At 31.6% G+C, this 24,652-nt stretch overlaps 1 protein-coding gene across 2 annotated transcripts in view; it reads left to right on the top strand.

The window, feature by feature from the left end:
- Window positions 1-24,652, top strand: part of LOC114335080 (tyrosine-protein phosphatase 69D-like) — a 729,328-nt gene that overhangs the window by 615,424 nt on the left and 89,252 nt on the right. For both annotated transcript variants that reach the window (XM_050654333.1, XM_050654334.1), the window contains 2 exons: window positions 12,801-12,888; window positions 17,783-17,859. In XM_050654333.1, the coding sequence (XP_050510290.1) occupies window positions 12,801-12,888; window positions 17,783-17,859 (165 nt within the window). The remainder of the gene's footprint in view (window positions 1-12,800; window positions 12,889-17,782; window positions 17,860-24,652) is intronic.

The raw sequence follows: 24,652 nt of genomic DNA, 5'->3' as shown, positions 1-24,652 counted from the left end.
GATTCTTGTTTAAGCTCCTTTAGCATCTTCTGTAAACTCTGTATTATTGCTCGTGACTACTATATGTCATCGGGACATCTTAGATGACTTAAAAATTTGGCATCAATTTTAATTCCTCGTTCCCAATTTAACTTCTTGAACACATCCTCTAATGCAAGAGTACACAATTTTGGAGAGATAGTGTTTCCCTCTCTAACTCCTCTATCTGTTATTATTTTGCTTTTTGTTAGGTCTTCTGATACATTTATTTGCATAGTTTGTTGTATATGTATTTTAGGAGTATTTTATATCTGGAATCAGTTCTTGCGTTATTCATTCCTTCTAATACGTCTCACAGTTTTATGGAATTGAATGACTTATTGTGATCCACAAATTCCAAATGAAGAGGTTCATTAAATTCGTTACATATTCGATAAATATCCTGATTGTATTTAGGTGTTCTATGCTGTCCTATTGTCTTCAACAATGCTAACAATTCAATTTATTTCACAATTCAATTGTTGCTAAACTGTTCATTTAATTTCCATCGGCTGCTAGAATTTTAATCTATACGAAAAGATATTTTATTTTACCAAGTTGTTTAATTATTGATAAACAATTACTTATCTAAAATTTTAGTTGAAAATTAAAGATTTTGTTGGAAAAACCCGCACTTTCCGGGGAAAATTTTCGTCATAGTAAATCGGGAAAAACACGTCTCTATGCAGAATTTTATTACGGTGAATTTTTATTTAGTTGTTTTTGGTGTAAAGTTAAAATCTTTGGAGTTATAGAGCAAAAATTGAAAAAAACGCGATTTTCGGCCGCCATTTTGTTTATAAAAAAAGTAGCACACTATCTGCGAACTTTGCGTACCTATATTATTAATATATACAATCATAAGATTCGATTTCTGCAATAAAGTTGCTGGTAAATAACTTTTCCCAAAAATGGCCTATTCTACGATAATCTGCCCAGACTATAGTTACATTTTTGTATGATTCCTACATGCATATGTTATAGTCAAACCCCAAAGTTCCGGCACTCCTAGGCTTGACTAGTCAATCCTCAGATCTGACTACCTGTCAGTCAAACCCCGAAATATATTCCCTTTTCGGCATTTGATTGAAGGGTTTTTAGTCAAACGTAGGAGTGCCTAACTTTTCAGGGAAATGTCGAAAGAACAATAATCTATTTATGGATTTACCTAGGCAATCCTGGATGCGACTCAGAGAATCGGTCAAACGTCGATCTGCTGTATACCTACTGCCAGATTCGATAAAAAAAAGGTTCTTCAGACAGTGGAAAAGTTAAAAAACGCTATCAATTCGTCTGGTGAACGCAAAATTATACTGATGATACTATTAAGTGGCAACTTTCTCATTAAGTGCTAAAATTTAAGATTTTAACTATTGATTTCAATAATGCTTCTTTTATAACTTGCAGACTAAATTGTTTTACAATACATTTACTAGACCGTGTAAGTGCCTTGGTCTTGCGTTACCTAGAATCTTTAAAAATTTCATAAAAAAACATTTCAACTTATTCAAATAAAATTTTTATTTTTCTCAAAAATATAAGATGGGAATACCATCGTCAAAACTGTGAAATCAGATACTTCAATAGGAGACAAATTAAGGATCACCACACTGACAAATCCTCTGGTCCGTCGTGCGTCGTCACTAAAAGGAAGAAAATTGTTCAGTAATTGAGATTACTTCGTCAGATGTGGTTTGTTATATCAAAAAGATGCATTTATGCATGCATTGTACACAGACATAAAATATAAAAATAAATAAAGAAAAGGCGATTGAAGGCAGTGGCGGCCGGTCAGGGTCGGCAGGGTCGGCAGGGTCGGCAGTGCCGACCCACACATTTATAGATATAGATTTTTTAAATATTTGTATCTGTGAAATAAAAAAAAATCTATCAGATAATACAGACTATCAATCCAGACTATCTACAGAATTTGATCAATCCGAGCGTTAAGTGATCCCTGCGCATAACAGACTTCTCAAAAAATGAATGATCCGAGCCATTTATCTGACTTTTCGGCTACCCGTCCCTAACATCCGTACCTTGACAATTTACAGGTAAAACTCAACGACATAACAAGTCGATGAGCAAGCGAACATTACTTCTCTCCGTGGGCAATAGCAGATACGGCATGGCAGGTTAAGAGGCAAGTACGGCACATTTCGGTCTGCCGGTCGGTGTTTCATTTGGAAGCATGCATCGGTAGAAATTGTCAAAAATAATCACGCCGTTTTACGTCGTTTAATTGATATTGTAATTTTTTTAAGTTGTCAGGAATTATCATTTAGTGGACATGATGGATCGAAGCATTTGTTAAAAATCAAAGTAATTATAGAGAATTAATAAAATTCTTTTAGAAATACCTATTTACTTTCTGATTCGAAGTGTATTCGTAATACAGAATGAACTAATACATATAATCAAATAGTTAAATTTTGAATAACGTTGTTGAAGCTGAGATTTAGAAAACCATTTGCTTTTCACTGAAAGTAGATGAAACTTTGATTATCATGTCATTCACAATTATCAATTATTTTGTTCGATACGCGTTACGTGGTAATATTTATGAGAGGTTTTTAGGTTTTAGAGATGTGAGTAAAAGCAATAAGGCAGAATATATTTTTGGTGTTTTAAAGAACAGATTCAAATTTTTTGATACCAAAAATAAATTGCTAGGGCAAACTGGGGCAATCCTATGACGGCGTTGCTGTGATGAGTGGTGAATTGAATAGTCTCCAGGCAAAAGTTAAAACTTTTGCATCACAAGCTTTATTTACTCACTATTATGCGCATATAATGAATTTAGTTTTACATGATACGTGTAAAACAATAAAGAATATCGTCTTTTCTTGCCAGTTTAGCTCACCTAAACGGATTACTGCTTTAGAACAAATTTGTTTCGAAAAAAAAAGCGAACAGTTTGTCAGACGCGATGAAATTTTAAATCTCGGTTAGTTTTATCTAAGCAGATTATCTCTTATAGTTTTAGTATCTGTAGCAGATTTTCGTGAACAGCTTTTGGAAGTTTTTGATTTTATTATCGAAGGCGATGATTTTGAAAGTGCAATCGGTTTGAGAACTTTATTAAATACTAATGACTCTTTCAATAGTTTTTTAAATATTTTTAAGACAGAGTTTGCCCAAGATATTCCTTGTTGTTCAAAATCAGTCAACTGACATTATTTATTCTAAAAATAGAATACGAAAGCTGGTGCAAAATCTCAGAGATTTTCGTAATGATAGTAGTTTCCAATATACAGTGAGCACGTGAAGGTTGGAATAAATTCATTTTCTCGAGAATGGACGATTTTGGAAAAAAAAAGAATTTTTATGACTTATTGGCATATATATCATACTAGTGACGTCACCCATCTGGGCGTGATGACGTCATCGATGATTTTTTTAAATGAAAATAGTGGTCGTGTGATAGCTCATTTGAAAGGTAATTCAATTCTCTATCCAGTAATATAAACATTAATAATAATTATTTATATAGGGTGTCCAAAAAAAAATTTGAATTAAATTTTTTTGACATAAAAAGAAGAATGTGTGTAATTAATTTAATTCAAAATACATTTTACTGCTATCAGAAAACAGGACAAAAATGTTTATTTGGCAAATAAATATTGTTTTTTGCTTAAATTTAATATTAAAGCCACCACCCACCAGCCTCGTGACAGTTTGAACATTTAATTTAAGCGAAAAGCAATGATTATTTTTCAAATAAACATTTTGTCAGTTTTCTGCAATTGTAAAATTGTAAAATGCATATTCAATTAAATAAATTACATACATTCTTCTTTTTATGTCAATTAATTTAATCCAAAAAAAAATTTTTTTGGACACCCTGTATAAATAATTATGTTAATGTTTATATTACTGAATAGAGAATTGAATTACCTTTCAAATGAGCTATCACGCGACCCCTATTCTCATTAAAAAAAATCATCGATGACGTCATCACGCCCAGATGGGTGACGTCACTAGTATGATGTATATTCCAAAAAGTCCTAATTTAAAAATAGAAATTGACCTGTTTCGGGATTTTTTTCCAAATTCATCCATTCTCGAGAAAATGAATTTATTCCAACCTTTACGTGCTCACTGTATACGCAGTGACGTTTTGGATTCGCTTGATATTTCCGAACCACCCCAAAAAAGACAACGACATGATAAATATCTCGAAAAACGAGTAAGTATATCTTGAAATTTTGGATACCTACTATTTTATGCAAATTAATAGATACTCGTTTTTCGAATTTTGAAGATTTGCAAATGTTTGACCTCTTTGACGATTTAAAATTTAAAAGTTACGTTCGCCAAAGAATTTCCAAGATATTTATTATTACAAGTTAGGTACTTAAAAATTATGCTAGTCCAAATATTTTCAGAAAGTGGGATAAGTTGCACAATATGTATGTATAATTCTATGTAGTAAGTACTGCAATTCATTACAACAAACTGTTTATCAATTTTCTTATTACCACCAATTTCTGCCTAAAAAAAACGGGATTCACCTTGTCTCAAAAGAATCAACACGTATTGTCGAAACACCATGAAACAAGAGAGAATGTCAAGTACATCAAATAAAAAAAAAGCAAAAAACAACAAAATCTCCTATGATGAATTAAGCCTTTTAGTTTGATGGTATACCTATATGAGGAGACAAAAAAACCTTGCCGACCCTGTCTCCAAGGCCACGAGCCGCCACAAATTGAAGGTCTTCTTGATCAGACTAACGTTACGAGAAAATTAAATAACTGAACAAAAAATTTCAGTCGGTTACGATCGACAAAGCTGTAACTATACCTATTCTCACCCGTGTTGAGCTGGCCCCCCCCACTTGCAAAAATTAAAAAACAAATAGCCCTGATTTATGAGCTATTTATGAGCTCTCATATTCCGCAAACTAAAAATTTTGAGCTCGTTCCACTGAGCAGGAATTTAATACCCTAGTGGGGGGGGCTGAGTCAGCCCCCCCCACTACTTAAAAATAGAAATATTGAATCGGCTTTTGCGGCAGAATTACGAGCTATTTATGAGCTCTTGAAATTATATAGTTTCGATTTTTGAGCTCATCCCCTTCACCCCCAAACAACCCTTTAATTGATTTAACTTAAGAGAAAGATGCTGAGAAAACTTAAAATATATCGTATTGCGGATATAATTCCTATAGCTTATATACTCTAAGAATAAACTATTAAATCAAGGGCATTTCGATTATTGAGCTACAACCCCTTCGCAAGAAAACCACCCTATCTTCCCGGCTTAAGAGAAAGTTGTACTTAAAATGCGTTAAACTAATTATTTGGCGACTACATATCATTTAATAATTTATAAGCTTCCAAATTACGCGCATTTAGATCAGTAAATTGCAATTTATTTTGTATAGTGCAGTCACTGAAGGTAAAAATCAACGATTACCTTCAATTTCGGTGAACCTTCATCGATTTTCACGAAAATTGGTCAGTGGTTAGAGGATACGTCAAGAAACAAAGGTGACATGGTACCACCTTGCGCCTTTACCCTGAGGGTGGATATCGCCCCTTCTCGGGGGTGAAAATTATTTTATAAAAAATAACTGCACAAATCAATAAAAGAACAAATTAAAAGCAAAATTTATTATATAAAGTTAATAAAATAAGTCAATACTTTTTAAGTTATTAAAGATCAAAATTTTAATTATTTATGAAAAAAATGCATGTTTTGAAGAGGTTTTTTGTAAATCACTCAAAAACTGTACGTTTTTACAAAAAAGTTAATAGTAGTTTAATTCGTATAGCTTATATTCTAAGAATAAACTCTAAAATCACGCGCCTTTCGATTATTGAACTACAACCCCTTCGCAAGAAAACCATCCCATATTCCCGGCTTAAGAGAGGGTTGTACTTAAAATAATTTAAATTAATTATTTGTCGACTATATATTGTTTAATAATTTATGAGCTCGCAAAATATACGCATCTCAATTATTGAATTGCCATTTTCTTTCTATAGTGCAGTCACTGAAGGTAAAAATCATTTTCACGAAAATTGGTGAGCGGATTTTGATACTATCAACTTTTTCTGGATCTTATTTTTGATGGGTATTTCTAAGTACTTTGACAAGTATTTAGTACCTAAGTGTTATAAAATGCATCTTTTTCCCGTTATTTAAGCTTGAACCTTTAGATTTGAATAGTCGCGGAAAAAAATATACATTTAATTACCAATAACTTACTTTAAATTAACATTAAAGGTTTTTCAAGTAAGTAATTTATTATATTTTTTATTAGCTTCAATTTTAGTGATGAAAACTTTTTTTGTAAAAACTTACAGTTTTTGAGTCATTTATGAAAAATCGCTCTAAAGCATGCATTTTCTTTCCAAAAATTAAAATATTTGATCTTTAATAACTCAAAAAGTATTGATTTATTTTAATCACATTATATAACAAATTTTGCTTAAAATTTGTCCCTCTCTCGATTTGTGGGGTTATTTTTAATAAAGTAATTTTCACTCCCGAGAAGGGGTGACATATACCCCAGGCAAAAACCCCAAGTTGTTATTGTCAATTCGTGAAAATAAATGGAGATTTACCGAAATCGAAGGTAATAGTTGATTTTTACCTTCAGTGACTGCACTATAGAAAGAAAATGGCAATTCAATAATTGAGATGCGTATATTTTGCAAGCTAATAAATTATTAAACGATATGTAGTCGCCAAATAATCAATTTAAATTATTTTAAGAACAACTCTCTCTTAAGCCGGGAAAATGGGGTCGTTTTCTTGCGAAGGGGTTGTAGCTATATAATCGAAAGGTGCGTGATTTAAGAGTTTATTCTTAGAATATAAGCTATACGAATTAAACTACTATTAACTTTTTTGTAAAAACTTACAGTTTTTCAGTGATTTACAAAAAACCTCTTCAAAACATGCATTTTTTTCACAAATAATTAAAATCTTTGATCTTTAATAACTTAAAAAGTATTGACTTATTGTATTAACTTTATATAATAAATTTTGCTTTTAATTTGTTCTTTTATTGATTTGTGCAGTTATTTTTTATAAAATAATTTTCACCCCCGAGAAGGGGCAGTATCCACCCTCAGGGTAAAGGCGCAAGGTGGCACCATGTCACCTTTGTTTCTTGACTTATCCTCTAACCACTGACCAATTTTCGTGAAAATCGATGAAGGTTCACCGAACTTGAAGGTAATCGTTGATTTTTACCTTCAGTGACTGCACTATACAAAATAAATTGCAATTTACTGATCTAAATGCGCGTAATTTGGAAGCTTATAAATTATTAAATGATATGTAGTCGCCAAATAATTAGTTTAACGCATTTTAAGTACAACTTTCTCTTAAGCCGGGAAGATAGGGTGGTTTTCTTGCGAAGGGGTTGTAGCTCAATAATCGAAATGCCCTTGATTTAATAGTTTATTCTTAGAGTATGTAAGCTATAGGAATTATATCCGCAATACGATATATTTTAAGTTTTCTCAGCATCTTTCTCTTAAGTTAAATCAATTCAAGGGTTGTTTGGGGGTGAAGGGGATGAGCTCAAAAATCGAAAGTATATAATTTCAAGAGCTCATAAATAGCTCGTAATTCTGCCGCAAAAACCGATTCAATATTCCTATTTTTAAGTAGTGGGGGGGGCTGACTCAGCCCCCCCCCCCCCACTAGGGTATTAAATTCCTGCTCAGTGGAACGAGCTCAAAATTTTTAGTTTGCGGAATATGAGAGCTCATAAATAGCTCATAAATCAGGGCTATTTGTTTTTTAATTTTTGCAAGTGGGGGGGGGCCAGCTCAACACGGGTCCTATTCTCAGCTTTGATAGAGCTAAAAGAGATGCTCGATATGTTTTGAACTTTGAAGATACTCCTGCAAAAACAAACAGAAAACCTGTTAACAAGAAGCTGCAAGACGTAACAGACATAATACTTTTACAAAAATTATTCATTGTAGCCTCTAAACTCGGCTTTGATACCAAAATATTAGCATCTTATGAAATATTAGACCACTACAAGTATCTTTTTAATAATAATGGATTTTACAGGAAAGTCCCAAAATCACAACTAACCCTTGAAATTAAAAACAGTTATAACTATGTTACAAAGTTGAAGCAAGGCATTATAAATCTAAATACTGCGAAAGTTTACATTGCTGATAGTATGGCACTTGTTTATGCAGTTAAAAAAGTTCAAGACTTTTTTTTGGCGATTTTGCTGAGGCTTTTTTCAAAAAAATCATACCATCTGAATGGAATAGAGCCAAAACAATTCTTCTGCACAAAAAAGGAGAAAAAACTGATCTGGAAAATTACCGACCAATCAGTCTGTTAAACCATCTTTATAAACTTTTCACGAGAGTAATCACCACAAGATTAGACAAGAAATTAGACCTGTATCAAAGTAGAGAACAAGCTGGATTCAGAGCAAACTTTGGAACCAACGATCACCTCCAAACAATAAAACAACTCATCGAAAAATCCATAGAATATAACAAGCCCTTAGTTTTAGCACTCGTAGATTTCCACAAAGCATTCGACTCAGTAGAACTCGACAGTGTTATAGAAGCACTAAACGAGAGCCGCATTGATAGCCGATATTCGAGGCTAATATGTAATATATAAAAATGCGACAAGCTCGATACAACTACAAGCTAACAGCAAACAAATAAAAATCCAAAGAGGTATCCGTCAAGGGGATACGTTGTCACCTAAACTTTTCATATCGGCTCTAGAAATAGCGATCAAAACCCTCGAATGGGGTGATAAAGGAATAAATGTAGACGGAGAGATGCTACACCACCTAAGCTACGCAGACGATATAGTCCTGATTGCAGACGATTTGGGACAAATAAAGAAAATGTTGGAAGAACTTGGTACGGCATGTCATAAAATAGGCTTAAAAATGAATATAACAAAAACAAAATATATGACGAACTTAGTACCAAGTAAACACCTTGAAATACAAAATGAACAAATAGAACTGGTAGACAAATATATACATATATCTGTACCACAGCTATTTCTCAGTCGGAATTATTATTTTTAATAAGTTGGTTTGATTTAGAGCATGAGACATGACAGTTCAAATAAAACACTAGATAACTATGGAGAATGTAATGTCAACATAAATTTAAGTCCCTTTTTACATATAGGTAAATATTAATTTTGATTTCAACAGTTTATAAGTATAAAAGTAAGTAATTAATTTAACAAAAAAAAATAAACCAGAACCAGCTGTTTCCCTCACATAAATATAAAAAAACTTGTTATTTTAGTCCCCTTTTTAGACCCATTTAACCCAAACTAAATTGTACCTTGTTTCTTCTTGTTTTCTCCCATAAAATAAAATAAAATCTGTTACCGTCCTTATTTCCTTCAATAACAAATCATTTGCCTGGATAAACACACTGCAATCTTCTTTAAATTTTGTCAAAATATCAAATGGTTAAACGTCAAATACAAAACTGCTAAATAAATAAATGTACTTCTATTACAACTTCTTCAAAGCCCCAGGATCGATAAACACATACAATTATTGTACTACCGGAACACCCTTTCAAAATGGTCCATTAAACAACTCTCAGCCTGGCCATTAACAAACATTAAATTAATCTTCTGAGGTTTTTCAAAAATAAAATCTTCACGTGCCCCAAATTTCCAGCACACCAACGGAGACCTCAATAAAAGAATTCCCAACACATCCCATCAAAGGATCGAAAAACTACCATTTTCAATTAAAAACTGGGAATTCAATTCGCCGGACAGGCTTTAAGTGCTTCCTCAAAATATCTTTATTGAAAAAGAATGAACGTTGTTGATTTGCTACCAAGACGTTCAAAAACAAAAACTCTACAACAAAAATCTTCTCTCACTGACACACAAAAAAACATACAAACTATACATCCAAGGACAAAATAATCGGTAACTAAACCAAAATTCAACAAACGTTACTACCAAATTTTCAACCGTAATACCTATCTGGGTCACGAAATTAAGATAGGTAAGGACAATCAAACAACAGAAGTATCCAGAAGAATAATACAAGGATGGGCAGCATACGGAGCTCTTAGGGACATTTTTAAGAGTGACATTCCAACTAACACGAAGAAAAAAGTTTTCGACCAATGCGTGCTACCGGTGATGACCTATGGTGCAGAAGTATTATCGCTTGCAAAGAAAAACGCATAAAAAATAAGAGTAGCGCAGAAAAGAATGGAGCGATCAATGATAGGGGCCACTCTGCGAGACAGGATTAGAAACGAGGATCTACAAGCTTAGACCAAAGTCATAGACGTCATTGAAAGAAGCTGTAATTTAAAATGGAAATGGGCTGGACACATTGCCAGAATGAAGGACGGAAGATGGACTCGCAAACTAGTTGAATGGAGACCAAGAGCCGATAAACGTAGCAGAGGAAGACCACCAATACGATGGCAAGACGACTTACGAACGACAACAAAAAACTGGATACAGAAAGCACAAGATAGAACACTTTGGAGACAAACGGGGAGGCCTATGTCCAGCAGTGGATTGAGAGAGGCTGATGATGATGATGATAAAACATAATATTATGTTCTAAAAACATGAAACTGAGTCGGAATCGGCAAAAAATTTGAAACTTTATTGTTTATTTATGAAGCATAACGTAAACAATTAACGTAAAAAGTGAAATTATGTATAGTTCATATAATTAGCTACAATTTGTAAACGTGTCAAATTTCTTCATTATAAAAAACAAGAGAGTTTAAGCGTTTTCCATTAAAATCGTTTTTTTCTATTTAAACAATTAATAGGTAAACATAAAAAAAATATTATTGACTATTCGTGTATTGTTTCTGCGAATGCATATGTCTACAAATTGTCATTCATTTGCATTGAATAAAAGGTAGTCAAATTAACGTCTAAAGATTTGACCCAAACGATTGAACTAAAGAAAAGCGTTTAAGAGGATCGGTACGTATTTTCGGCTGCAATGCTATTCAAATGGGGATTCATTTTTTTCGAATCCTGAGAAAACTAATAAGTATTTTTGAAAAATTTAAACGCAGAATGAAAGATTACGTTATTAGCGAGGGCCGAAAGTCCCTGAGAACTTCTATAATGTTTATTTTAATAAGTTACAGGGGTGAAAAAACTAAGAGAAAATTTAGTGTGATTTTTAATTTCAAATATCTCATTAAAAATAAACTTTTTATTTATTCTAAGGGACTTTCGGCCCTCGGTAATAATTTAGTCTTTCATTCTGCGTTTAAATTTTTCAAAAATATTTATTGGTTTTTTCAGGATTTGAAAAAAATGAACACAATGCCGTGGTAATATTTTCCAAATCTGTCTTTGTCTTACAACGCACTCAACCGAATATAATATTGTCAGCATATATTGTCAGTCAGACACTGACAATCAGTGACAATTTTAAATATTTGACATTGCATCGGGAATATTTTGAGAAATTGATTAAATATTATTGATATATAGTGTATTTGATAAATAATTGATTTAAGACGTGAACTTAATAAAAAGTTATTTATTGTGTATTATTTGTGGAAGATCCAAGCAGAGAATACATCAGATATATCCTGTGATCCAAGTGTTTTGTTGTTAGAGATGTTCAAAATTGTAGGCGTTCCAAAATAACAACATATTATTAAAAAATCACTTTAACACTTTTCCTCTTTTCTCGATTGATTATTAGTTTTTGTTGTACAAATAAATTATTACAATCACTGAAAACATAGTTAGTGAAAAAATTATCACATTTATTAACTGAATTAATAATTTGCAATTATAAAAATAACAGTTATCCAAGAACATTCAAAAGCCATCTCTTTAAATTAATTATGACATTTTCAAGTAGAATGACATTCTAGTAATGTTTACATATCCACACCAGTGTGAATTTTACTACACGTAATTTGCCGTGTAAAGACAGAAAAAGTAGGGATACACGTAAAATATTTGCGAATTATGTACCCATAGCCTTAATAAAAATAAATAACTATTTGTCTTGCTTGAACAACATATTGCTATTTAAATCCTTTTTCTTCTAGTGCATATCTTATAATTAATAAAAAAAGTATTTATTATATTTTCTTACCAATAAACAACCCATTATCAATGTCGACTCGATTCATTTCACTTATTCCCCGTTAGAGGGCGTTCTAACCATACTACGGTATAAATAGTTTTATTTTTGTACCGAGAACTACCGACGTTTTGGTAAATTTGTCTTCTGCATAGCCTCCTGGACAACAGGTAGACCTAGAAATAGTACTATCAAGGGATGGCAGGAGACAGATTTAAATCAAAACGAAACCGTAGATTTTCTAACCCATTATCACTTTTATCATTAGAAGAAACTATAATGACTTCATTCCATGTAGGTATTCCATTAATTTCCTTAATTAGTATGAAGAGAGTGGATAAAAAAAGTTTGCACCAAAAAATTATTAAAAGATTCGGATTCTTAATGTATAAGCTATTCTTAACTCAAATCCATCGGTGGTATGTGGTCCTCAGGTTTTGCATGCTTATTCAAATACTTCTGTGTGTTGAGCATCCTCACCGGTCCAGACTTCCGAAACATTTTTGACTCCTTGTGATTTTTCTCGGTGTACGTTACCGTCAGGGTTCAACGGCACCTCAACAGTTTAGACTGCAAGAAAACTCAATCGGCAAGCAAAATATGCTTGACCAATGTCAATATTTTATTATTTTCATTTTTTTTAAGTAATAAAAACAAAATAAAAGTAATATTCTATTGTTTATGTTATTTTGTATTTTTTCAGCTCTTTCCAAAAGGATTATTAAAACCGCATAGTGTAGGATCGACAGCAGAAAATAAGATCAAAAATCGTTACAAAAATTTAGTAGCATGTAGGTAACATTCATATTTTTAATACGAATAAGGGTTTATTTTATTTTCCACAACTCATTTAATCCCAAGTTGGTCAAACACAATAATCTTCTCTTTCTTATTACTCTAACGTTTTAAACTGATATAAAAATACCTATAAACTAGAAAGCTAGTACATAAATATACAGGGTGCGCCAAACCTCTGGTTTTCTTTGATTACGGCTAAACTATGGGATACACAAAAAAATATTTTTAACAAAACTATTGTATATCAAAACCGTCTATAATTTAAAATTATTTTCGATTATACAGGGTTAGTCAGAACGACGGTACGAACTAAAGTTATGTTTTTTAAATGGAAGACCCTATATATTAGATCATTTTTAAATATAGTTTTTAAAAATATGAAAAATTTGTATTAGGTCTTATATGCCTAAAGTTAATGATTTTCGAAATATTTACATTTTTATTGAGAAAAATGGTAATATTTATAGGGCTGTGGATTATTTTTCCAAGGTAATAAAAATTTAAGTGGTAGGTCAAAGTTTTTATAATATAGTGTCATTTTTAAATAATTTAATATCTTTTACTTATAGCCATAAACTATACAGTATGATCACTATTTGCAAATACAAAATTTTCTCATTTTTTTAATGAAACACCCTGTATATTAGTATTGCATTTTATAGTAAATATTACAACCTTTCTTTTGGTATACGTTGTATGTACATAGCATGTTTGGTTTTGTAAATATTTAAAAAAGAACTATAGATTTTACGTTTCGCGGATATTTTATATCCGCGATAATTTTTATTAAATTCTTTGCAAAAAAAAATTATAATCTGATTTTAGAAACATACACTAAAATATCAAAGATGAAAATAAAAACGTAATTAAAGATTAAAATAAAACGTTGCAAGTGCAACTTAATTGAATTTAATAACTTTAAAATTATGTTACAAACAATATTTTACCATACGAATAAGTAATTAATATGCATAAATTAATTATTAAATTAAACAACCAATTTTAAAATCTACCCTATAAGAAATTTTTCTACCCTAGTAACTTTATTGTACACAATTTTGTTAGTTAAATTGTATTTATGAGTAAGATCAGTTAATAACTTTTTAATTTACCCACATCTTGAGAACGTATTAGTCCAGAAAGCCACTGCGCATCCGCTAGGAAAAATATTCTAATTCGGATTTTTTGCACAATCTTACTCAAAAAGGACTCCTATTAACAAATTTGCATGTTGCCAGGACCAAAAGGTGGTCAAAAATTTTTTAAACGTTTTTTTTTGTTTTTTTTCATAAAATTATTTTTTTTGCATGGAAAAAAGTTTTTTTAGGTTTTTTTGGATCATTCCAAACAGAAAAGCTCTTTAGTGACTTTTCTCTAAAAATGATAGTTTTTGACATATAAGCGATTAAAAATTGAAAAATTGCGAAATCGGCCATTTTTAACCCTCAAAAACTAGGTGAAAAACTGAAAATTTGAATGTTGCCAAGGTAAGTAGATATTCTTTAAACATCTATTGATGAAATTCCGAAGAGATTTTTGCAATACAATATTGAAAACTCCTTTGTTTTTTAATTGCTAATCAAGCGTGCGCGACACTATTTTCCACCGACAGTATGGTGCAAATGAAAGGAATAAATTCGTTATTTCGTAAACCGGCGACTTTAAGGAAAAATCCCGAAACAGGTCGATTTTTATTTTTAAGTTATGATATTGTGGCATATATGGTATACTAGTGACGTCATCCATCTGGGTGTGATGACGTAATCGATGATTTTTTTAAATAAGAATAGTGGTCGTGTGCTAGCTCATTTGAAAGGTTATTCAATTCGCTATTCAGTAATATAAACACTTACATAATTATTTATACAGGGTGTCCAAAAAATTTTCATTAAATTAAATTATTTGACAAAAAAAGAAGTAGAAGGACACACTGTATAAATAATTATGTAAATGTTTAAATTATTGGATAGAAAATTGAAGAACCTTTCAAATGAGCTACCACACGATCCCTATTCTCATTTAAAAAAATCATCGATTACGTCATCACGCCCAGAGGGATGACGTCACTAGTATACCGTATATGCCACAATATCATAACTTAAAAATAAAAATCGACCTGTTTCGAGATTTTTCATTAAAGTCACCGGTTTACGAAATAACGAATTTATTCCTTTCATTTGCACCATACTGTCGGTGGAAAATAGTGTCGCGCACGCTTGATTAGCAATTAAAAAACAAAGGAGTTTTGAATATTGTAGTGCAAAAAACTCTTCGGGATTTCATCAATCGATGTTTAAAGAATATCTACCTACCTTGGCAATATTCAAATTTTTAGTTTTTCACCTAGTTTTTGGGGGTTAAAAATTGCCGATTTCGCAATTTTTCAATTTTTAATCGCTTATATGTCCAAAACTATCATTTTTAGAGAAAAGTCACTAAAGAGCTTTTCTGTTTGGAATGATCCAAAAAACCTAAAAAAACTTTTTTCCATGCAAAAAGAAATAATTTTAGGAAAAAAACAAAAAAAAACGTTTAAAAAATTTTTGACCACCGTTTGGTCCTGGCAACATGCAAATTTGTTAAAAGGAGTCCTTTTTGAGTAAGATTGTGCAAAAAATCCGAATTAGAATATTTTTCCTAGCGGATGCGCAGTGGCTTTCTGGACTATATAAAGTATGCTTTGAAACAAATGAACGTTATAGAAGTATATTATGAAGTAAATAATATCTATGTAGTCGTGTCACAAAAGCTGGTAATAATTTCTAATGTTTTTGCCCAAAACGTCATATATTTCGTCATATTTATATCCACCAATTGTTCGGTTGAAAAATTAAAGTTTAAAATATAAAAAATTGTTACAAAAATTTCAACTACAACAAGTATTACCAGCTATTGTGACACCATTTAATACTATTTATATTACGTTTGTTCCAGCAAACAGTCAAACTAGTCAGAAACCGTCAGCAAACAGTTGGTCAGTGAGAGAACATAATACAGTCACCAGTGCTATCCCCTCAACTCGCGCTGGTCCACTATTGGCTGATGGTTTCAAACCGTTTGAAACTGATGCTATACGCTGTGAGCTCGTACGTAGAGGGGATATTTACAAATTCGCGAGCGCCAGTGGTGACAAGTCTGTAAACCTTTACCGGAAATTTGACATAAATGTCAAAGTGATTAATTTAAAATTAAAATTAAAAACATTAATAATTATAAAAAATATTAGTTGGTCAAAGCTGTGGTATATATTTTTACCTTAAATATACTTACGTTTTAAATACTGAATTTAAGTTTTTTTAATGTTCCGTAATATGTAATTATAAATTAATCTATTACTCTTAGCGCCATCTACACGATAATTGTGAAAGTATCCGAAATAAGAAATTCATATTTTATCAATAGAACGTCAACATGATTAGCAAAATCTTAAAAAAATCGATTACAATTTAATTACTTTTTTGTGTTGTAAATATTAAGCGATAACAATTAAATAATACATTTAAAAATTACCGGTGAAAGTTGAATTAGTAGTCCGCTAGGAGCGACACCAGCGAAGCTAAGAGCGTATAGAATAGAACAAACCTATTACAGTCGGAAAAATAAAAGAATACCCATGAACGATCACATCAATCACTTATTTTGTATTTGCTGTCTTTTTCTATAAATAACAGACGTTTGTTATAGAAAAAGACAGCAAATACAAAATCAGTGATTGATGTGAACATTCATGGGTATTCTTTCATTTTCCAACTGTAATAAATAATTTGGCTGATAAATTTAACATTCATTTGTTTCAAAGCATACTTTATAATTATTATGTTCTCAAGATGTAAGTAAATTTAAAAGGTAAATTAAAAGTTTAACTGATCTTACTCGTAAATACAATATAACTAACAATTAATTTGGCACAGGAAAGTTGCTGTGGTAGAAAAATTACTAGGGTAAATATCAAATTTGGTTGTTTATTTATTTTAGTAACTTATTTATACATTCATTAGTATGGTAAAATATTTTTTGTAAAATAATTTTAAGTTATTAAATCAATTGAATTGTACTAGTATACGATTTATTTTAATCTTTAATTACGTTTTTATTTTCATATTTGATATTTTATTGTATGTTTCTAAAACCAGATTATAATTATTTTTTTTTTGCAAAAAAAATTTAAATAAAAAATCCGAAAATCGTAAAATTATAGTTTTTTTTTAAATATCTACAAAACGAAACATGCTAGGTACATACAACCTTATACCAAAAGAAAGGTTGTAATTTTTACTACAACAGGAAATATTAATATACAGGGTGTCCCATTTAAAAAAATGAGAAATTTTGTATTTGCAAAATTAGTGATCACACTGTATATTTTATGGCTATATGTCAAATATGTTATTTTTTTAAAAATAACAGTATACTAAAAAAACTTTGACATGTCATTTAAATTTTTATTACCTTGAAAGCCTAATTCACAGCCCTTTGAATATTTGGTAATTTGGAATATTCAGGTAAGAAAACCAGAGGTTTGGCGCACCCTGTATTATTCTTCAAACCCAGTATTTTCTGGACGATAAACAGGGATTTGACTAGTATAGATCGATTGAATTTTCATCAAGGCGCCAAAATTGTGGATTACTCTAAATATAGAGCACAAATCTCACGATAATTATCAAGAAAAATATAACAGACGGTCAAATCTACGTCAACCAGACCCCAGTAGAAAGAACAATGTACTAAAGCTACCTCGGCACTATAACGAAAGAACAATGTATCTACTAATAACCAGGATATAGGGCTACTGCTTTTCGGAAAGAAAGAGATAGATTAACATTTAAATTCATACAGATAACTTTAAATTATAAAATATTATGTATTTGTATATTTTTTCTTCAGATGATCACTCAAGAGTAAAACTGAAACGATCTTCGGGAGATAACCAATCTGACTACATAAATGCAAACTATATCGATGTAAGTAATTCTATTTTTACATATAATTTTATCAACCATTTAATATACACTGACCGGCACAAAAAACGGCCACGCCAAAAAATGGGTAATATTTGATGTCTTGAATTTCCTAAACCTGTTGTCCGATTTAAGTGATTTTTTTAATATGTTATAGCCTTATTCTTGAAAAAAATTTCTGTAATAATATTCTTGCTGGACAGGTAAACTATCATTGTATACCGGGTGTACCAATCAAACTGTGTTTTATTCTCAAAGTTCACCACACTTTATTGAATATTCTAGCATTTATAAAATACTGAAATTAAAACTGAACTATAGCCTCAGGTTTTAATAACATTTTGTTTTTTGATTCATTCGCTTATGTTTTTTTTTATGGCATTGACTTGGGTGTCAATTAGCCAGTCACAACTTTTTTGTTTTCTATTCATACATAAAGAAGGCAATGAGGTCCTTAGAGTTCCATAGCAAACTCTTCCACAGCTCTCTACTCAGTTCAAAAGCTGCAGCTGGCCGCTATGGACTATCCAAGTTGCTCACCACATTTTTCCATTATACATCTTCTTCTTCTTCTTTTTTCATATGTACATAATATATCAAATTATCAGGATTAATAAATTTAGAGGTTAATTTTAGTTTCAGAGATAAATTTTATTAAACAATCATATATATTTTTGCTGTTCAGAGACAATAGATAGGATATATTGAAAGGTGGAAAAACATTACATTTTATTAAATCTTCGATTAAATTATAGGTGTATGGAATGTATTTTGTGAACGCAAAGAAAGTGTGATTCAAATCACCCACCTTCTGACATTCAGTACAAAGATTTGAATCAAAAACTTTAATTCTTGCTAGATGTAGAGGGAAACATGCATGTCCAAACTTCATTCTGATTAATGTTGTTATATATCTTCGAGGTACTACATAATTTTTAAACCAATATATATTTGGAACAGAAGGTTGAATCAGTGAATACTGAGATTTGGATTGTTTACTAAGATCTCGCCATGATTGACTCCACTGATTTTGAACTCGATGCTTAATAGTGTTAACTAAATCAGATGTGCAAAACTTACGATTATTTGTAGTACCATACTCAATAGCTTTTTTACCCAAACTATCAACATATTCATTATGCGTTAGTCCTATATGAGCCTTAACCCATAAAAAGTTCACTCTTCTTTTATTTTTATGAATTTCAAAAATGATTTTCTTAATTAGTAGGATATAAATATTTGAATTGTTATTGGGAAAATCTATAGTTTGAATAGCAAGAAGAACAGAGAGTGAATCGGAAATAATTGTTGCAGATATATCTTCTGATTCTTTAAAATATTGCAGGGCTTCATAAATTGCTATGGCTTCAGCACTGAAGATAGAAAAATCATGGCCTAACTTAAACATTTTTTTTGTTTTAGTAGCAGGTATGTAAAAGGCACATCCAGTGCTAACTAACGTCTTAGATGCATCTGTATATATATATTTACAGAGACTGGCCAATTCTCTAAGAATGTTCTTAAGATGTTAGAGCTAATATCACTGTTTTCATGGTAACTTGGTTTTACTAATTTAACTGTATGTAAAAAAGAATGAAAATCTTCAAGTCCAAAGCTATCAATCACGTTATAATCACAGTCAAAATTTGACAGATCTCGAAAAGCCTCGCAAAGTGGAGGCGAGTTCTTTAGCTTCCAGTATTTATTAGTTAAATCCGCTACATTCAGCTTGTTAACATTTTGGTAAAGACCGATATTTAGGTAACGAATTTTCTTTAAAAATTTCTGGATGAGATATTTCCTTCTATAATTGAGTGGAATTTCTAAAGCTTCTACATGCAAAGCTTTATTTGGAGTTGATTTCATAGCTCCCAAACAGATACGGAGTACTAAGTTCTGTACAACGTCTACTTTGTTTAAAATATGTTTAGGAGCTGAGCCATATAGAATAAATCCATAATCAATTATAGATCTAATATATGATCGATAGAAAAGCAAGGAAGTTTCAACATCAGCTCCCCACCAAGTCCTTGAAATTGCTTTAAGAAAATTAAGACCCTTATTACATACATCGATTTATCATAAAGTCAATATGTAATTTCCAAGTCAATTTACCATCCAAAATCATTCCCAAATATTTAATGGAAGAAGAAAATGCGTAGTCGTAGCAATTAAGTTTTAAATTCTCTATTTTTGGGATATTATGTCGAGTGAAAATACAGACAGTAGATTTATTTTGAGCTATTTCGAATCCGTTTTGATTGAACTATGAATTAACACAATATTTAATTCGTCCTAAGGTTTGTACCGAGTTATCATAAGTTTTGGCCTGTGAATACAGAAGAAAATCATCAGCATATTGTATTATTTGAAATTTAAAAATGTCAGTAGGGACTTTATGCAAATCCGCAGTATACATATTAAACAAAAGAGGACTCAATACTGATCCCTGTGGTAGTCCTAAATTTTTATATCTAGGACCTATCAGTTTATTATTATGATTTCTCAGATATATCTTTCTGCAGGAATAAAAATTATAAAGAGCTTCAGCCAACTGAGGCGGTATATGAAAATGTTTTATCAATTTTTCCCTTAAAATGTCAAGACTGACATTGTCATATGCACTTTCAATGTCTAAGCATATTGTAGGTAAATAAGTGTTGTTGGAAAATATGTTTTGAATATCTGTTACTAGTGTAGAAAGTGCGTCTAAAGTACCGTAAAACGGGGTTACTTTGCACTGAGCAGGGTAACTTTGCACCGAACGTGTAAAAGTATATTTTGTGTAAATATACGCTCAATTTTGTTTAGATATTTGTACTACCTTTAGAACACATAGGCAACATCGCAATACATCAGTAAGACGCGCGCGATTGTCCCTGCGGTCGTTAGTTATTCATCAGTAACGATTCGAATATCAACCTTAAAATTTTATTATTTTCTGGCTTTGCAAAATCATACAGTACAGACAGTCACAGCGGTCAAAAATTGGTAAGTACACATCTAATGATATATACCATAACCGATTGCGATTTTTAGTTGTTAAAATAACGGTTTTAAACGAGGATAGCAATAACAAAAAAAACATTGTTAACATGTGCACTTAAGACGTGAAATTGGGTATACTTTGCACCGCCAACTTGCAAGTGGTGCAAAGTATCCCCAGGAGTAAAAGTTAAATAGAAAAATTGTTTTAGGAAATGCCCAGACATTATAAAAGGAAACTGGGATCTCGCAAATGCAGACTACACAGAAGAAGATCTGAAGGCATGTTTGTCAGCCATAAAAGATGGCATGAACACAAGAGTTGCAGCTGAAACCTTTAAAATCCCAAGGAGAACTATATTTTATAAATTAAAAGGAGTACACGCTGGAAAACCAGGATACCCAACAATATTCTCGTACGAAGAGGAAAGGTGCTTCGTACAATGTATTCAGCGCCTTGGTGATGCTGGTTTTCCTGTTACTGGGATGGAATTGCGGCAAATAATAAAGAGCTATTTAAATCGCCAAGGAAAAAATATTACTCGCTTTAAGGATAATACTCCAGGTATCGATTGGGTCAAATCATTTTTAAGTCGCCATAAGGACCTTACTGCAAGGATAGCCTCAAACATTAAACGAAGCAGAGCAGCACTCAATGCAGACCAAATGACTGAATACATTGAAAATTTAAGACAAACTATAACTGATGTGGAGCCACATGCTATTTTTAATTATGATGAGACTAACTTAACAGATGATCCCGGAAAAAAAAAGGTATTAACTAAACGTGGGGTTAAATATCCTGAACGAATTTGTAACTCTTCAAAAAGTAGCATTTCTCTTATGATGTGTGGAAATGCAGCTGGTGAGCTACTACCTCCTTATGTGGTGTACAAATCCAAGAATTTGTGGGACACCGGTACTGAAAATGGCCCCTCTGGTAAACGTTATGCAAATACTGCCTCTGGTTGGTTCGAATCACAGACATTTGCAAATTGGTTTAACACCATTCTATTTCCTAGGCTTAAAAAAATTCAGGGAAAGAAGGTCCTTTATATTAGACAATTTGTCTTCTCATATTAATGTTGAAGTCCTGGATTTGTGTCGAAAACACAACATTCATTTTATATATTTGCCTCCGAATAGGACCCCCGTTACACAACCGTTAGATGTTGCATTCTTTGCTCCAATGAAAAAGGCCTGGAGGGAAATTTTATCTCAATATAAGGAAACTCATGTAGGCAGTAGATCAAATGTACTTGAGAAACAGCATTTTCCAACGCTTTTACGGTCATTAATCGAAAAAATACAAAAGAATGGCGATCAGATATTAAAGTCCGGTTAAGAAATGCGGTATCGTTCCTTGTGATGTAACACCGCTCTTGGAGCGGTTAAAAACAACTAAGCGATCTAATGTGATAACTGATAGTGATTCAACAAATAATAAATCAAGTTCGTCGGATATCGAAAACACTTTCATTCAGTATTTAGAAGATAAAAGAAAGGAAGCCACAAAGTTTAAGACACAAGGGAAGAAAAAGAAAATAACTGTTCCGGCAGGACAAAGTATTGCCCATTCTGAAATTAGTTTAAAAGATCTAACTGAAGCATCTACTTCCACACCTCATAAAGCTGTTGAGCCAGAAATCGTAGATGATTCAGAGGAGAACAATGTTTTGGACGACCACTTTCCAGTAGGCAGGGATTCATCAGACGATGAAATAAATGAGGTGCAAGAGATGGAAGAAGAAAGCGAATTTAATGAAAAACTCGCCATTGGTGCCATAAAACCTCCCAAAAAAATTTCCAGACGAGGATTGTACATTGTTCCAGAATGCGACAAATTGTGGTGGGATTAGTTTCAAACTTCGTATTTTCACTATTGCCGTTATAATAAAGTTTATTCATTTAAAATGTAGCAATGTTTTTCCTTTTATGCTTCTTTCATAAATGTAGGTAGGTTTAAATTAAAAAAATTGGCCACTGAACATTTTTTTGCATTTAATTGGTGCAAAGTTTAAAATCCGGTAGGATTACTATGCACCAGTAAGCATATTGTAGCCAAATATTATTAAAATATCGAGTGGTGCAAAGTATGACTCTTCTAGGGTATACTTTGCACCACTAATAAAACTAGGTTTTTCTTTTAATTATGCAATATACCTAAAAAATAGCTAAAATAAAAGCTATATTACGACCTGTTCAATAGATGTATATAATAAAAAGTTCAGATCTTCTTTCAAGTAACTTTATATCCACTCTAAGAAAAAAAAATAATAATAAATGGTGCAAAGTAACCCCGTTTTACGGTACCACATCCTTTTTTATAACCAAATTTAAAATCTGGAAGAAGTTTATTTTTTTCTACCCACCATTCCAAGCTGTGTTTTATCATTCGTTCTAGAGTTTTCAACATGCAGGACATAAGAGAAATCGGTCTATATGACTGAGCCAAATTTGAGTTTTTTGACATTGACATGAGTTTTGACCCGGTTTTAATATTGGTAAAACAATTACATCGTGAAATTGATCAATAACTGATTTATTGCTGATTACACGATTAAAAATATCCAACATTAGAAGTTTGGCAATTTTAGGGAGATGTTGAATCATTGGATATTTAATATTATTAAATCCTGGACTCGTGTTATTTCGATATTTTAGAACATATTCTAGTTCTGTAAGATTAAAAGGTTCTAGTAAAAAATGGCTTTCCTTCTCTGGAATATAATTATGAGTATTAGGTGGTTTAACAGATGGCGGAGCAATTTTATCAAAGATTTCATCCTCTAAGGTGTTATCCTAATTGTATGCATTTGGAATTGATTTTCTATTTAGTTTTCTGGCTTGCTTTCACAACGTTGTAGTTGGAGTATTTTTGTTTAGAGAAGACACAAAATCTTTCCAACTCTTTTTAGCTATTAATTTTAGATTCTTCTTAGTTTTAGCCATGCTAGCTTGACACTTTATATAATTTTCAAAATTAGTACACATTCTGTATTCCACCAAGGTGGGGAACAACGAATTTTATTTTTAAAAGTTTTGTATTGCGGGATTGAAATGTGCGCAGCATGATTCATACTATGTATTAGAAAGCTATATATTTATCAGATGTACTGTCCATTTCGTAAACGCTATTAAAAAAATTTTCAACTGAGGTTGTGTATAAAGTCCAATTAGCTTTTCTAATGTTCCACTTACTTCTGGGTATAAATTCTTCAGTTGTAGTATTATCTAATATTTCCATATTGATAATAAAATGATTAGAGCCTAGTGTGTCAGAATGTATGTACCAGTGGATTTTATTAGCTATGTCAGGAGTAACAAAGCTTACATCAATTGCTGAACTGTTTTGATCTGGTCTAGTTAAAACAGTAGGCTCACCGTTATTTATTACGATAAGGTTGAGATCATCTGCAGTATTAATAAGTTGTGTTCCAACTGTGTCATTGTAACTAGATCCCCAAATAGTATGATAAGCATTAAAATCTCCTCGCTTATGTTGGATAATAAAAAAGTTAGGTACTTCAACAACTAGCCATGTTCTTAATTAATACAGGGTGTTTCTAAATAAGTGCGGCAAACTTTAAGGGGTAAATCTGCATGAAAAAATAATGGCCGTCTGCTTTATAAACACATGTCCGCAAATGCTTCGTTTCCGAGATATTGGATGTTGAATTATTTTCTTACAAACTGACGATTTAGTTATTGCTCTAAAACCGGTTGAGATATGAAAATGAAATTTGGTAGGATTTAAGATACAGTTATTGCATATTTTTTGACATGCAATTAAGAATTTTATACTCTCCAT

The sequence above is a fragment of the Diabrotica virgifera genome, chromosome 6 (genome assembly GCF_917563875.1).
Source record: "Diabrotica virgifera virgifera chromosome 6, PGI_DIABVI_V3a".
Classification (NCBI taxonomy): domain Eukaryota; kingdom Metazoa; phylum Arthropoda; class Insecta; order Coleoptera; family Chrysomelidae; genus Diabrotica; species Diabrotica virgifera.
The sequence above is the reverse complement of the archived record's forward strand: the minus strand, read 5'-3'. Positions and strand labels throughout refer to the sequence as shown.